This window comes from Centroberyx affinis, unplaced genomic scaffold (genome assembly GCF_046629955.1).
Source record: "Centroberyx affinis isolate AG114_WGS23_722 - 3 ecotype Tasmania unplaced genomic scaffold, CSIRO-AGI_Caff_v1 ptg007140l_1, whole genome shotgun sequence".
In the NCBI taxonomy this organism is placed as follows: domain Eukaryota; kingdom Metazoa; phylum Chordata; class Actinopteri; order Beryciformes; family Berycidae; genus Centroberyx; species Centroberyx affinis.
Genome location: NW_027283618.1, coordinates 77,770 through 94,476, shown reverse-complemented (window position 1 = coordinate 94,476; position 16,707 = coordinate 77,770). Strand labels below are relative to the sequence as shown.

The 16,707-nt window shown below is 45.4% G+C and overlaps 1 protein-coding gene across 1 annotated transcript; it reads left to right on the top strand.

Moving 5' to 3' along the window:
- Positions 1–455: 455 nt before the first annotated feature.
- alms1 (ALMS1 centrosome and basal body associated protein) lies at positions 456–16,600 on the top strand. Its single transcript, XM_071513417.1, has 19 exons — positions 456–459; positions 619–699; positions 1,386–1,484; positions 1,654–1,774; positions 1,946–3,785; positions 4,140–4,299; positions 5,012–6,172; positions 7,033–7,148; positions 7,818–8,964; positions 9,598–9,720; positions 10,647–10,802; positions 11,090–12,144; positions 12,575–12,692; positions 12,879–13,094; positions 13,584–13,849; positions 14,567–14,728; positions 15,058–15,104; positions 15,941–16,040; positions 16,339–16,600. The coding sequence occupies exons 1-19, from the start codon at positions 456–458 to the stop codon at positions 16,381–16,383; spliced, it is 7,017 nt and encodes a 2,338-aa protein (XP_071369518.1). The 3' UTR covers positions 16,384–16,600.
- Positions 16,601–16,707: the final 107 nt, after the last annotated feature.

The window sequence follows — 16,707 nt, the reverse complement described above, 5'->3', positions numbered from 1 at the left end:
TAAACAATACACTAACGTATTCAACGTCATAAAAACAGACAAGGTTTGTACTGTTCCTGTAAAACAGTGTCATTGCTGCTGTACTTTCAGAGATTTTTCAAATCTGAGAGGAGAGAGATGGAAAGAGCTCTCACTCTGACCTATTTCTGGGTACCACAAACGCGAGACGTGGTGGGGAAAAATGTAAAACTTGGAACTTCATATTTTGAATAATCTGAAATTTGTGACAACTCGGGATTGTTCAGGAAGATTTTTTTTTTTACACAAAAAAAATATTTTTGAGCATTTATAATTTCCTCCCTGCGTTACACCCCCAACACCCTTTTTCAACTGGAAATATGTGACATTACAGAAGCACGCATCATCGAAATGACCTTTCCTTGCGACTTTAACATCCAGAGCTAAAATTCATAATTTTATGAGCAGCCATATGATAATGAGGCAATATTGAGCACATGCGTGAGGGTTGACGCCCACATCTGCAGACCAGAAAGTGGGTCAAGTTTTTTTTTGTTTTTTTTTCTACTGAGTGACTCATCTCATCTGTTAAATAGACGATCTTTGTCGATGGCTTTTCAAATCCCCCGCGCAAGTTTCCGGGTTTTCTACATTTCCTAGCAACGCTCCTTGGATACGAGGTGCAGGCAGGGAGCGCGCTCACTCTGGCGGACGGACAACAACAACATGGAACCTCCAGAGGTAATGTGTACTCCAAGACAGGCGTGAACACAATGAGAAATCTAATGGTAAAGCAATGTCGATTCTGTGCGGTCCATCGGTGCGTTTCCGTATATTTAACACCCCAGCCAGCTAAATCTAACTGCCACTGTGTAGCTAATAGCTAACTGCTTTGCTAGCTTAATCGGCTAATTTTGCTAACTGCTAATTTCTCAGCAAAGCCGCTCATGCTCCTTTTAAACGTAACGCCAACGTTATCCACATGTAGGAAGAAAAATACTCCCCCCAAATATCTTTGATAGTTAATAATAACGTTGGCAGCACAGAAGACTGGCCACGCAACTTTAAGTTAGCCAAATGGATGCAGAAGTGTCAGTAGGTTGTCATGTGTTTCTCGCTGTAACGTCAATTCACAGCTAAGATGACGTCGGCAATGTAGTAACCGGGTAGTCCGACTCCTAACCGTGACACCATACAAACAGAGAAACGGGAATGGCACTTAAACATGAAGGCGAGTTTTAAACCGCCCAAACAAGCTGACAGTCACTTGACCATATTTCCACGGATGTACACAGTAACGTTAAATTATAAGACAGTAACAGTACTTTGTTTTGTTGATTCACAGAGGTCGAAGTCACCCACTCAGTTCCCAGCAGATGTTGGTGTGAGTCAATCTGTTGGACAAACCTCCATAAACCCTCTGGGAGCTGAAAGTCATCAAGGTACCAGCAAGGACCAGAGGCTCCCCAGGCTCACAGCAGATGACTGGGAACTTCAACAACTGGGGGGAACATCTTTGCAGCTAGGTATGTCCAGCAACTTCACCGTTAGTCCTGTTTTCAATATTGTCCAGAAATGTGTTTGTCACTAAAACAATTTTTTATGTCTGAAGGTATAAACCCATACATTTTTTGTAAGTTTTAAGAATGCAATGCAATGCCCATTCATTACCTTTTGCATTTTCTGCATCATCAGATTTTCAGGATAGTCACCTGTCACCGGCCCTTTCTCTGTTGCCGTCAAACTCTGCAGTGCAACACAACTTCACAGAATATTCTCTTTTCCAACAAAGTGACCTGGAATTTGCCCCTTTAAGGTAAGTAAATCATGGCAACTAAGAACAGATGACTGTATCACTATTAACTATTTAGTAGAGTAACTTAACCTGTGGTGAGTGAACCTGACATAGTATCAATACAAAGAAATGGTTGTGTGTACTATGTAATTTCAACGTTCTAAATTGATACATTTCTTTTTTCCTTTAAAGAGCATCCCCAGACATTTCTGTTGCATCTGAGAGGTTCCACCTTCCGCCTCAGGACCGCACCTCCCATGGCTCGCTGTCCCAGCACCCTCTGGCCCAGGCGACTGTCCTGTCTGAAGACGGAGCAAGCAGCTGCTGCTCTCTCTCCCAGCACAGTATATCACCAGGGAACGAGGGCAGACGGAGAGAGGCTCATTCTCCAGTGGTTGCCACTGGTGATGACAGGCAGGTCGGGACAGGTAACAAAGAGAGAGCTGGACAAACGCTAGACAAGCCGGTGGGAGAGGCTGAAGATGGCACGTTCTTTCTGAGCGAGGACATTTCTGCCCGGCATCTGCTGGAGCTCCTACAGAAAGATGTTGGCATGCCAAGCGGCAGTAGTAGCGCTGTTTCCTCTGCCTCAGAGACGTCCCTGAGGAGGGCAGCATCTTCCAAACCAGAGATCGACCAAAGCACAGGGAAAAGAGAAGGTCCTCCAGGTGAAGCTTCTCTTTCCCAGCAGCAGACGCAGCAACCTCAAAGAGATTCACACCCAGACAAATCACATCCACGGTCATCTGATGTCTTTAACATCACCTTCGGTTCCCGGAACACCCAACCCGACGACAGCAGTGAAGCGTTGCACAGAGAGCTGCTGTCTGAGGTAGGGAGGAGCAGTTGTGAAGCTGGTTCTAAAGCCCCACAGCAGGGAGGTCCTACACCGGATTACAAGTCTCTTGCACCGAATCCCACTGAGGTATCCAAAGGGAAGCCAAGTGTGACCAGGACAAACCTGGCTGGCATGCCTGGGACAGAGCCACGGTTTTCAGCAGGTTATAGTGTGGAACGCAGTCACAGAGAGAGAGACCTCTGGTCCTCAGGGAATCAAACAGGGATTGATGGATCCTACCTGGGCTTTCTCCCACAGTCTCAGTCCACTCCAGGGGTTTTTCATGCACCACCCAAATCCAGTGTCAAGACTCCACTAGCGCCACTTTCTGACATAGAGTCCAACATGGAGGACTCACATCAGTCAAGCACAAGAATCTCCCCACAGCCAGCTGTTGCTGTGGCTGATTTTGAGGCGACTGACCTAGATCCCCATCATCCTGGCACAGCAATGCCACACCAAGAGGAACCCACCTCTGGAAAAGTCCAGGCTCTTCCATGTCTCAACTATATGCAGAAAGTAGATGCTTGGAGGGCGAATCAGAGCTCAGGCACGGTCTCGCTTTTTGACAGCTTGGCTCTGCAAGGCTTTTCTGGCATCTCCCCTAAAAAGAAAGCCTATGACGCAGTATCTGACTCCCTGAATCGCATCTTGACTCAGCAGAGAAACAGTTTACAACAGCCTCCTGTTTCAAGCGCTACCAACCAGAATGTTACACAGAGCTCCTCCTCCACGGCTCGCTCTGGTTCTTCCTCCCCCAGAAGAGGGGAGGCGGTGGGCAGTGCTCCCCATGACAAAGATGACACCGGGTCTGCAACGTGGCCCTCTGCTTCTGCCCTTGGCGGGTCGCGGTCCCACTCCTCTCTCAGCACGGTTGTCACATCAATCCAGCAAGCTCAACGGACAGAGAGACTGGCAGAACTAGAGAGGAGTCAGACGCAGGAAGACGTCCTCCAGCAGCCGAGCACCGCGGTTCAGCCCTCGTCTCTCGTGAGCCTCGGTCGGTTCAGTGACGTGACGCTCTCGAACTCCCAAGACAGTTACAACAGCGGGCAGAATTTGGGAGTTTCTGTTGGAGCCTCTTCTGTCATCAGCCTGGAGGTTGATAACTACGCTCCGTACTGGAACTCCAAACCATCAACCCCACAGCCTCTGCCCAGGCCGCGAGAGCTGAACATCGAAGAGAGAATTCCGGTAATTTACTGAAAAAAAATGTTGGAGTTTGTAGTTTCTTTGTAGGGCTGCACATTTTTATCATGTATAATCATACATTTCATTTGCAGGTTCCACAACTAATGAATTGCACAATATTTACATGCTGGCAATATTGAAACAATTCATTTTATTAAGCATGCCCGATGTAGTTGGAAAGAGTCAAGCTGTTGATATGAAATTCTAAAAAGTGCAGTAAAATAATTACGTTGCTCAGCTCATCAGGATTAGGATTATCATTTCATCCATAATCGTACAGCCCTAGTTATTTGGTAGTTTCTTAATTTAGACATGTGTGCCTGATGCTGATACGCTGTGTGTTTGTTTTTCTTGCAGTTGTATCTCCATAACCTGGGTATTGACCAGTCTCCCTCAACAATCCTGACTCCTTTTGCACCCAGAGGCCCCATCAGAGAGCCTGAGTTCTCTCCCACTGATCTCTGTACGATTAAGGGATCAGTAGGAACCCCGACCAAGAGCACTCAACCCTCCGAAGGTAACTATACTTGCTATAATGATACTTGAAGAGTATCAGAATGCTAAACATCTAGAATTACTTGAAGTTCATCATTCAATATGCCTAAAATATAGAGGATACTAAAAGTGACAGCATTTTATACTCCACGCTCTACGCTAAGGTTGAAAAGGAAATCAAATCTCAGTTCATGACACATTGCTCTAATAAGAAGTGCCGTGTGGGTGGCACTGTGGCAGTTATTCGAGAGTGTGCATCACATTGATGGCAGCGCTAGTCAACTTCCCAACAACAGTTACCGTTTACACAGTGTTTGAGGAATTGTCAATAAAAATGCCAAAGTAGTAATGAAATATGATTGCAGTCAAACAGATTTTATCACCATAGTGGCGGCATGCTGATCGGTGGTAAAGATGAGCTGGCTGAACTTTGTATACACGTTACCTTGTAAACGGGTCTGCAGCACCGCACCTCAACCTCACTGAGAGATGGACTTTCTGAGATGGAGCACAGGATATCAGGACAATTTACCATTAAAAACACATGAGGGAAAAAAAAGGATTTTTGCCCACTTTATGCACAAATTTCTAGTAAGCATAATTTTTGTCATTTTGATTGTTGTGTGTGTTTTCTGTCTTTCTGCCTGTATTATCTCCCAGTAGCCCTTCGTGGTACGGTACATTGCTATACAACTCAAAAGCGCAATTTCCTTTTTCCTTTCCTGTTTTTGCAGGTGGTAGTCCCCATAAAGGAGAGTTTTCCAGGTCCAGCCTGTTGTCAGTGGACTCCAGTATGTCCATACCGCTGAGCGTGGACAGTCTGTGTCCCGCAGTGTCCTTCCCAGAACAGACCAGGGCTTCTCCTTCGTCAGATACAGCAGCCAGCCAGAGCGGCTGGAGAGCGGCACCCAGCTCTCAGGCCCAAGAAGCCTCCCGTCTCCCTGCACCTTCTAGCAGCCAGAATACCATCCAGCTTGGAGACAAGTTTGCGTCTGACAGCTCGTTAATTACGGAGGCTAGGTGCAGGGAAAGAGACTTGGAGTCACCCTTGCAAACAAGCCATAGTATGGAGCAAACTGCAGATTCCTCTATTGGCAACAAGGCCTTGCAGGAGATCCGTAAATTGCTGGACCGGGCGGACAACATTGTATCCGGTGGGTCCTCAATGGCCTCCTCACTCTCCCCTGCAGTGTCCCATCTGCACTCTGACGACGACATATTCCTCTCACTGAGGAAGAAAACCGGCAGATTCCAGGACTCCTCCTTCACCTCCTCATCTACTGCTGGTCTCTCCAGAACTCAGTCCTCCTTGCTGTGGGCCAGGTCCTCCTCCGACTCCATGCTGACTTCAGACAGACTGAGAGAAAGCTCTATTGGTGGGGAGAGCATGATATCATCTGGGCAACTGGATTATCCATCCACACAAGCCCTCAGCACTGCACCTGCCGCAAATACATACATCAGGCCACAGAATGGTGCGGTGAGTGGAGGTGCAGCGTCGTCCCTCCTTTCCAAATCGGCCCGGCGGGCGGAGCCTGAGGGCTGCAGCGCCGCACCCCCCGACAACACGGGCCCAGCACAGCCGCCAGTCACCAAACCTCCACCAGCTGTAAGCAAACCACAACCTGCCTCCAGTCCTACAGAGACAGGGGGCGTCTCAGCGGAGGAGCAGGAGGAGGAGGAGGAGGAGGAGGTAGAGAGCACACAGGAAGGTCCTGTAGAGAGCAGCTTCTCCTCTCCCATCCTCAGCGACCCTGAACAGGAAGTGATGAGTGATGGGAGCAGTGAAAGCTCCCTGGCAGCCAGAGTGGCCAAGTTACTGCAGAGCGAGTCTCCAGCCACCATGGTGTCCAGTACACCCAGCACTGTTGACCAGGAGGAGAGCAGAGCCAGAGGTAAGAAGGTTCACATACAGGCAGGGTCTAAAATTAACACCTGCTGAGTGCTAGATGGCAGTAAAATTAGTCTTTGGTGGATACATAAATAAAGATTCCCCGCTGCACTGGCTGGTAAGTCCTTAAGTAATATACAGCCTTTGGTCTTTGCCTGTTCTCAGACTTTGTCCTTGCTGGCCACCGTACACTCAACAGGCTGTTGATTGGCTGCCTGTTATGCTGTATCTACACAAAGCAGAAGTGTTTACATTGCTGCAAACTTTTCCTCCTGTTTCTCTGCTGCCTGGATGGTTAACTAGCCTAACATCAACAAGACAAAGACAAAAAAAAAGATCAATTGTCTAAGTGAGCGAGCAAGTGTTAAATTAAAACTCTAAAACGGCTCTTGCCTCTTTATTGAATGTTTCACACAGCACCTGATTCTATACACAAAATAGCATTGAAAACAGGTAGGGTGACGTATTATAAAAAATAATATTCAGGCAGGTAATTTATTTAGTTTACCACCCTTTGGCAGGTGAGACAAAGTTCATTTTGAGTTCACCTACTGTTTCAGTAAAGTAAATTTCCCCTGTTAAGGAGAGTGGGCTGCCCTTCAGTCTTCATCAAGCATCCAAAATAGCTGTTTAAAAGAAGAAACCATAAAAACAATCAAAGTTAACTTGCCCTGTTTTTATTAGTAACATAGACATTATAAAAACAAAAAAATCTACACAAAATAAAAATATATTGTTGACGACAGTGTCATGAAAACACATACCTTTTGAAAGGATTTATGTCAGTATACCTTCAAATATGCTATATTGCTATATAGCTTCATGTAATGTTCTGTTATGATATCATATTTTTTGATGTTGCAGAGTGGATTAAGCTGAAGGTGTCGGGGCAGCAGTGTGAGCCTCTGGAGCTGGACATAGAGGACAGGAAGCGGATTGAAGAGATCAAGAGAGAGCTGCTATTCAAAAACCCCATAAAGGTATGAAGAGCTCATTATGTGAACATGAAACTCAGTGAAGTGGTTTATCATCACTACACCTCACTTATCATTCAATAATAATCATAAAAGCTTTATTTGTATCACACTTTACTTAACATACTTGTTGTACAAGGAACAAAGCACCATTAACAATCTAAGTTTAATCTTTATTTTTGTCACACACACTTTTTAAATCATCTAAATTGTTTTGTTTTTGTTATTTTGCAATCTCTGGACTGTACAGGTGTCGTGCTTAAGGTAACTGGTGTGTCGCAGAGAGGCATGGTGTGTCGAGGTTTTTTAAAGTCCATTTTATAGGAAGCATGTTATTAAGATAAAAAACTGAGGTTGAGGTTTGTTTTTTGTATTATTTTATACATGCATGTCAGACTGTTGGACAAATAGAATTAAAATTGGTACCAGTTGTGGTTCCAGTGCAGGTTGCAGTGCTAAAATGTTTCTTAAATGTACAGATTAATTTGGATACTTAATCATGAAAAAATGTTAATTCTAAACATCAGGGCACACTTCCAGCTATATTATACTGTTATTTTAATTTGACATTTTCTGCAGCAGTCGTAGCGATTTGCTTGCTGTGTCGGATGTATGAATTCACGGGGAACCTTACCTGGCCTCACAGACCTTGTTGTTTTCTGCTTCTCCTTCCAGAGCCAGGGCAGCACAGACACAGAGAGCAGTGCGGTGTCCAGCGTTGGAGGCCCGGGGGGGCAGGCACCCCTCCAGCCGGCGGAGACGTTCACCGCACTCCAGGCTGCTGAGGACGGGCCGTCCCACCAGCAGCAGCAGCGCCTCGACACTACCCTCTTTGACTCCACTGCTCGGCCTCACCACCCCCTCCGCCAGGACCTGGAGGCTCGGGTGCAGGAGATCGCCGCCAGAGAAGGGGTAACCCTCCCCAGGTCAAACCCTCCGGCCCTCACCTCCATCACCATCTCCACCTGCAGGCGCTCCACCTCCCCCTCTCCCTCCTCTTCCCCTGCTCCTCCCCTCAGCCCGGCCCCGGAGCCGCTCCATCTGAACCAGCTCTCCACAGCGGCAGGCGAACACCATGTAGCCAACAGGCAGCTTCCCTCCACCCTGGATGAGGAGGATAGCGCTGCTTCAACACAGGGAACACCCAGAGAGACAGTATCAATGTCTGAACTGAACAGTCTCTACAACAGAGACATAAACCTGTTGGATTCCCAATCTGTACCAGGGAATCAGGGGAGACAGGATGCAGTAGGAGGCCAGTATGACAAGCCTCCTCCATCATCACAGGGTCTAGATAGAGAGGATGTCAACGTCCAGGATAAAAACACACAAGTATCATGGAGGAGAGATCTGCAGGATGCTGACACAGCCTTCAAGAGAGACGAGGGAACTGAACAGCCGCTGTTATCCAACCAGTACAGCTCTCTTTCTGCAGGCTTGTCCACCGTCGATTCCCCAACCAGGACGGGTCACATCTCGCACCTCCACCTCACCTTGTCCCCTAAAGAGCCCGATCACAGCCTGGCCCCCGGTACGCAGTCCAGCCACGCCGCCGCTGTTTCACGGCTGTGGCCTAAAGAGTTCGTCCCCCTCAGACACTCCTCTTCGCCTACCAGCAGCCCGGACGAAGGTCTCGGTTTGTCCAGTCCGCCCGGGTCGTACGAGCCAATAAGAGCGCGAGGGCCGGAAAGAGCCGACACCTCCGCGTTGTTCAAAACCATCGTGCCTCAGCGAAGGATGACCTCAACATCCCCACAATCCTTCGCTCCATATCGCAAGCATATTGCAGCTTCACCGAGGTCTTCAGCCATGCAAACACCAGGTAGGCACCTTTATGAAAAGCATTTAAAAGCTGGGTGATATATCGATATAATATCAATATCGTGATATCAGGTTAGAGATCCTCTGGGATTTTGGTAATCGTGATATTGTGATACAACTTAAATGCTGTCTTTTCCTGGTCTTATGGGCTGTATTACAGTTATCTTTTACAGTTATACAGTTTTCTGAACTTATTTGATTGTTCTAGAGTGAAATGAACAATGAATGCCTCTACCTGCTTCGCGTTCATATCCACATTAGCCTAGTAATGCTCGTTTCTCAAAATGTTCTCATGTGTAAATATCTTCTGAAAGCACCAGTAGTCATCTCTAAAATATCGTCACATTATCGATATGGAGGTATTGAGTCAAAAATATTGTGATGATGATGTGATGATTGGTCAAAATGCGAGGGCCAAGTTGTGAGTGTGGCAAAGGGAACAGAGAAAAAAAAGTTGATCGTACACCAGCTCTGGAGCAGAAATAGTATTTGCCATTCTCATATCTTTTGAGTCAGACTACATATTCTGAAATTCTGCTTTCTTCACCAAATTGGATAATGGAAAATGAGTGTCAAAGTGTTTTTATTCTAAATGTCTGTGTTTTTATGTTCCCTCTCCCTCTCCCTCCTGCAGCAGTGCCTGTCCTGTTGCCTTACAAACCCCACGGCAGTGAGGAGCTCTTCTACGTCCCTCAGACTGAAGCTGACGTCTCCTCTACTAACCGCTCCGACACCACCATGGAGAGCTCCCACCCAGGTACGACTGTCACACACACAAACTCATGCAGCTTGATGACATTTTACATTTTAGCCGTTTAGCTGACACTCTCATCCAGAGAGACTTACAATGAGGGAAACAGTAGAATAAGTTTAAATTCCTAGATGGGCAACCCCGTCCACACCAAGCCACTGTACCTGACATGCGAAAGGGCATGAGGATCTTCTCCCCCCGTGTCAGGGTGGATGATGGCCTGCAATTACAGTTGATTGATTGATTGATTGATTGACAGCATTATAAGCAATCAAGAGTAAGGAATGCAAGGTTCATAGCTACAGAAGGCAGTCAATAAATGTCAAAACGTTGCATGTGTTTTAAAAAATGTATTTAAAATCGCCCTGGAAAAACAATTCTACAGACAGCTCTTGCAGGCCTCATCCTGTGGCAACTGACTCATTAAATGCAACAAATTGTAAAAAAAATTTAAAAAAATAGTTGCCATCCAGATATTTCAACAAATTAAGAATTAAGGAATTTATCAAGGAAATGACTCTGGATTTCTTGGAGATTCATTAGTATAATATAGTCATCAGGTCCAGAGAATAGAGTAGCGAACTGAATCCTTAATGAATGAAGAGACTCTGCTCTCATCTCCCCTGTGCCTGTTTGGGTAGCAGCTGGTCTATTGTAACGTGCACCGAGCAGTGCATTAATTATTCATGTTCAGGGGTGGAGTGAGACAAAGGCAGAGTTGGGGCCCCAGCAGAGAGAGGGAGAGTGAGAGAGAGAGGACTTTATCTCCATGTCTCTGACCATTTTCTGTTCCTTTCTGGCTGAAAATTAAGGATTTTGGGCACTTTTCCAGCAGTATTATTTATTATCTTTGCAGTGAGGATAGTTTTGGTCTAGCTCTGTCTGAGTAGTACTCATTATGGGGTAACATGCTGCTGGTATTTACTCCCCAGGCTCGGACGACGCTGTTCCCCCGCTCTTCAGCAGTGAGGTCCTGGGGAAGCAGGACCCGGGGCTGGACCGCGGAGTCACCATCAAACACACAGAGGGCATCTACAGCAAGAGGCTGAAGACGGCCAGCTTCAAGATGCAAACACCTGAACACAGAGGTGAGCTGAAGAGGATCTGGAGTTTCTTATAGCACATGAGCAGTATACATACATAATTACTCTGTTTCTTCAAAAGTCTAAAATTGAATTTTAGACATGTATTTAAGTTGTATGATAAATGCATGCATGATGGAAAATGGGCAATTATAGTATGCTGTTATTGAGTTTATAGTGTGTATCTTTTTTTCTGAAGCATCACATGTGTCCAAGACATATTCTTTAGGGAAATGAAGTCTATCTTATCCTAATTCACACTGTTTACACATTTTTTTTCTCTTTCCTTATAGATGTGTCTGTGGCAGCAGGTGGAAGCTCGCAAATAAGTGCAAGTCAGGCTCCACAACCGTCTTCTCAGGTGTCAGCTGCCTTAACCAGGCTGCCTTTATCAAGCAACCAAGGTCCTTCTCGCTCCAGAAGAGACCAGGGGACCAGCCCGGTCCAGTTCCTCAGCTACAACCAATCAGAGGCGAGCGGCGAGGCGTTTCGACCGGTTCATACGGAGATGCACTACAGCCGTCACCCCAACACCCACCTGGACCAGACCTCTGTCCCTCAGGCACGAATGGAGCGAGAGCGAGGGAGGCAGGACCCTGAACTCCTTCATCCCGCCTCCCGGCAGAGCGGCATCACTCTGGACCAACTGTGGCGCAGGTTCAGCGAGAGGTGGAGCCTGGAGGAGTCCCGTCCCACCAGTGAGAGAGAGGCGTCGCTGCTGGAGCGGCTAGAGCGCCTGTCCCGTCTCATTCACAGCACAACGGGGGCTACTAGCTTGTCAGAACTGGAGGACGAGGCGTATCGGCGTCGTTACGACGCAGAACAAGAGCTTAGAAGGAGGGAAGAGGCTGCTGTGCTGAAGAGGAGAGAAAGAAAAGTGAACATTGAAGAGGTGGAGAGGAGCGTACGTGGTGAGGCCGGAGAAATAAGAGGGCGAGCTGACAGGAAAGCAAGAGGGGGAAGAAAGGTTGACGGTAAACCTTCCCTTCCTCGCCAGGCCTGGCCGCAGGAGCTGCAGGAAGAGGAAACCCCGAACCCCACAGAGGAGGACAGCCCCGTCTCCCTCAGCTCCAGCCTGTCCCACAGCCAGCACCTCTGTCCCGCAGAGAGAGACGAGTCGGAGACCTTGTCCACCATGTCTAGTTCCATGTCCACGATAGATACGGCCCGTCTGGTCCGGGCGTTCGGCGCCCACAGGGTGCGGCACCTGAAGACGGGCTCCAGCCTCAGTAAACTCTACAGCACCATCGACAAGCAGAGAGAAGGCAGGGAGCAGAGGAGAGGAAGAGGGAGAAGCAAAGAGCCGCCTCACATCGTCACGCCGTCAGACACCACAGACGACTCCATAGTACGTCTCTCTGCAGAGTATTGTACACTTTCCTGTTCTGAAATAGAGCTGTTTTTAATTACACAAGTTTCTGTTGCACATCAGAAGTAGAATCATCTTTATTTGCTAAGTGCCATAAACAGAGTTCCCATGGGCCTTGACAACCCTTTAATGTTTGCGTGGATTTAATAAAAAAAAAGACAGTTTTGAATTTCAACAAAGAAGATCTTGAAGGTCTTTGAACCCTGAATAAAAGCCCAGAAATCTCTCTTGGTGGCATTGGTGCAGAGTCATATTGACACCTAATGAACTTTCACAGAACAAACACACAGTACAGGGACAGCCCGATCTCACATGCAATACAGTAGGCTGTACATATTCTACAAATATATTTACTGTTCATTATGGACATTGAACACAGGTATAACCTATTGATGCTTTTGGTCTGCAGGTTGCTGCTGATTCTGCATCATCAACCAGCACTTACACCCTCCCCTCACGCCGCGGCCCCTCCCAGACTCTGGCAGCTAAGAAGGCTGTAAAACTGGTCAGCAAAGGCATCCAGACAGGTCAGTGAAGCCACTTTTTGCATTCACATAGTGTACTAAGCAGTAATTAGTTGTAAATCTCATTCTGAATAGAATACAGTTACCAGAAACAATGGATCAAATCCCTCCTTGCTCAGCCTCACCACAAGGTTTAGTTTGTTGAGCTGGAAGAATATTCTTTACACTAATGGTTTTATCTTTCCACAGGTGACCTGGAGATTGTTAGTAACGGGACTCGACGCCACACCAGGGACGTTGGGACCACGTTCCCCTCCCCCGGTGAAGCCAGAGCTCCTAGGCAGCTCTCATCGTCTTCTTCCAGCGTAGAGAGAGGAAGAGGAGGGCAGAGGACTCCCTCCAAAACACAGGGGTTCCTAAAGCAGAGGAAGAGCAAGAGAAGCCAGCCCAAAAGCTATCCTCAAGGTATGACACATTACAAAACTATCAAAGTGTTTGTTTTAACCTACACCCAGGCTTCCCACAGTGATGGAAAACCTAGATCAGTCACACAATTTAAAAATAATTTATTCTAGGCTTGGAAAGTTATTGAAAGTGATTCCTGCCCTAAACATTTTTGATTTTTATGTAATGTTGTTCTTAATCTTTTGTTCATTTGGTCAAGTGTTAACCGTCAAGCTTGGCTCCTAGTACATCTTGGTACCTATGAAAAATAACAGCCCAAATAACACATTTCCTGATTGTGTGTTCCAAGTGATGAAACAAGACCTGGGGCATTCAAAGCAGCTAATCAACCAAACAGTAACTCACAAATAGTGCTGTATGTCCCACAATACTCCTATAAATTCATGGAATTTGATTAGTAAAGTGTATATCCCCTACCTAAATGGAACCAAATAGTTTCCAGAATTTAGCTGGTGACTGGTGTTCATTTCCCACCCTGTTTCCTTCTAGGTGTTTCGTGGTTCGTCTCTGCTGAGGACCTGAGAGCGGAGGCGAGGAAGGAGAACCAGCCGGAGGAGGAAGAGGAGGAGCCGGCCTGGAGGCCCAGTGCTGCCTGGTTTGAGCCCTACAGCAGAACCAATCCCTGGAGAGAACCGCTCAGACAGAGACAAGTCCAGGAGGACAGACACAGGCAGCTTGGCGTCATACATGTTGAATCTGATCCAGAGCCTAGAAACAAACCTGCCTCCTCTGGTCTGGTCCGCATCTCGCTCCAGGTTGGTTTGTATTGTTGTCTTAAACAAAATATACATTATATACCAGTTCCACAGTTTCAAAATAGTGTATTGTACAGTTAGACTGCATTCGTTTTGTTCCCCAAGATGAAATTGAGGAGAGGACCATGGATCGGTCTCCTTCCGTTTGTTCTTCCGTTACGCCATGCTGCCTTTTTCATTTCTGCTATGTAATTTCAAGGTTCCTACACAGGTCTGGGAAGTCTTGAAAAATATAGATGATGAATTTGAATATTTCCAGTTCTTTGGTTTGGGTATTGTACAAAAATGTTAAGAAAAGTAAGGAAAATATTGTGGATCAGTCCTGATATAAATATTACTACACATTTTATATAGCTGTAGACCCACTTTGTTGCTGTTGAGCCACATTTCACATACTGGGTTATTTGTTGTTACAAAGAATAATTTCATAATTTTGCCCAGTCAGTTAGCTGGATTTAAAGCTTTGCATCAAGCCAAGATAAAAAGGTCTGGAAAATGAATGGGACTTTGTTAAAAACTTAAAAAAAAAACTTAAACCACAATTGGTAAGATGCAAGCAGTATGATTTTATATGATTTGTCACCGTTTTTTGCAAGTCTTACGATGATGATAATGTGTTTATTGAGCATAGGGCCTGCCAAAAAAGTGACAAACCGTAACTAGAGCCCTTCTAAAATCCTCTGATGTCCCTCTTAACGCTCCCCCTCCCTGCTGTAGGAGGCTCTGGAGATGCGTCGTCCGGAGTTCATCTCCCAGTCCAGGAAGAGGACGAGGCGCTTGGCTCTGCAGGCGGAGGAGAGGAAGCTGCAGGCCGACTTCAGAAGAGAGAGAGAGGAGCTCTTTGACCGGCCGGGGAGGCCGGGGAGGCTGCCGAGGCCTGCAGGTACGAAACACCGAACACCAGGAGGGAAAGTGCTGATTTGTCTCTTTATGAAGTTGAGGCTTTACTCTGCTGGCTTTCTTTCAAAGACGCACAAGCTACAATGATACAACAGTAACATACACTGTTTGGTCTATGCTTTTACTCACAGCGCCTTACAGAATCACGAGTGCCTACTTTTTTAGTACATGGAGCCCTTAACCCTAGTGTTTTTGATGCTCAGTAGAGTAAAGGTTTTAGAAGCTGTGTACTATTAGTATTTAGATGTTCTGTTGTAGTAACTGGACTGATTTACACCTTGTTTTTTCTCTGTCAAGGCACCACTCAGATGAGGAGGGCCGTCCCCAGAAAGGAGATGATCCAGAGGTCCAAACAGTAAGCTTGTGTTTTGCCATTTTGGGGATAATTTTTTAATCAAAAATTAGGAGCAACTCATTATACTATGTTAAGATAACATGGCAATAATACCTAGTCTGCATGCATAAAAATAATCCAAACAAGTTCAAGAAATGGTTATCTCTAGAACTAGTTAGTTAGTAGTTATGTTAAATTGTGCTTTATAAGCTCGTGTTGAAACAGGTTAAAAGCCCATATGACCATTCAGATTACTTGTCTGGAGAAAACTGTTAGGCTGCACAGAGGACAGACTTGATCCTCTACAAAATAAAATCATTACTTTCATTACAGATTCTGTATTTGATTTATTTTGATTCAATAACATCTAATAATTTATTTTAAGGAAAATGGCTCATTACAAGGCATATTATTGTTGGCTACATAAACCTTTAGATGCTATTATTTTTAGTTGTTACATTTCTAAATAATGATCAAGAGGATTCAATACCAGTGTATTGTTTGTTCATTTATTTATAACATTTAACAATGCATTATTAATGGTTAGGCCCAAGTAACTCAGCATTTTCTACGTGATTTGACACATTTGGCTGTACGATTTTGGTAAAAGTGATTATCCCAGTTGTGTTGCTCATTGGACTTGATTTGAGGAACAAAATTATTTTACTGTACTTCAGTACTATGACTGTGCCCTTCATGAAAGACATCAGCTGTCGATTACGGTAAAAGATAAATCTGCACAACTGAGATGTGAGACCTCTGTGGAACACAGATATTACAGAAAAGGTCTGGAATAAAAAAAACCATTATGCTTGTTTTCCATCAAGTCTTTCTCTAATCACTGTCTCCTCCTCCAGGATTTATGAGAATCTGCCTGAGGTGCAAAGAAGGAAAGAGGAGGAACGAAGAAAAGCAGAGTATCACTCCTACCGGCTCAACGCACAACTCTACAATAAGGTAGAACCAGCACAATTTTTTTTTTTTTTTCATCCACAAGCAACAGTGGATTCCAAAATTCACAAGACAAATTGATTTTTAGAACAGAAAACAAGCTCAGAGTAAAAGCTACTTATCTACAAAAGGGTAAAGTAGACAAATTTAGCACTGAAACACTGAAGATACACTGAAAATATTTGGTTGGTGGCTGGAGTGAACTTCTTACCCCGATCTTAACCCTCAGAGGAAAATAAGCATATTTCTGCAATACTTTGTGTGAATCGTAGCAGTGAACGCACCGTTTTCCTTTGTATTTCAGAGAATCACCAACCGTGTCCTTGGCAGGCGAACACCGTGGCAGTGATCCCACCAGTGCAGCTTTTTTACTGTAGATGTGAAAACTTTTTACTATTATTTTAATAGCATTCAGATCAAAACTACCTAACTTAACAAAAATGACTTTTTATTTATGTGTGAACGAGTTGTCTGTGTGTTCAAAAGATTATGTAGAATTCTACTTCTGAAGTGTCTTTAATCGACTCATGGACCAGTGGAATGTTTTAGTTGGATACACTTGAAAATGTGTTTTTTTTTAACAGAAAAATAAACCACGTTTTTGCAAATATATATTATTCTTTTCCGTGTTTTTGCCTTGAGGCAGAGAAAGTTGAAGAGTGACGAAGAGACA

What these genes read in the sequence shown, in the direction of transcription:
- alms1 (XM_071513417.1), top strand. An exon ending in CTGGAATTTGCCCCTTTAAG is followed by an intron (nt 1,775 to 1,945) that starts GTAAGTAAATCA and finishes TTTCCTTTAAAG; the next exon opens with AGCATCCCCAGACATTTCTG. An exon ending in ACACCACAGACGACTCCATA is followed by an intron (nt 12,145 to 12,574) that starts GTACGTCTCTCT and finishes TTTGGTCTGCAG; the next exon opens with GTTGCTGCTGATTCTGCATC.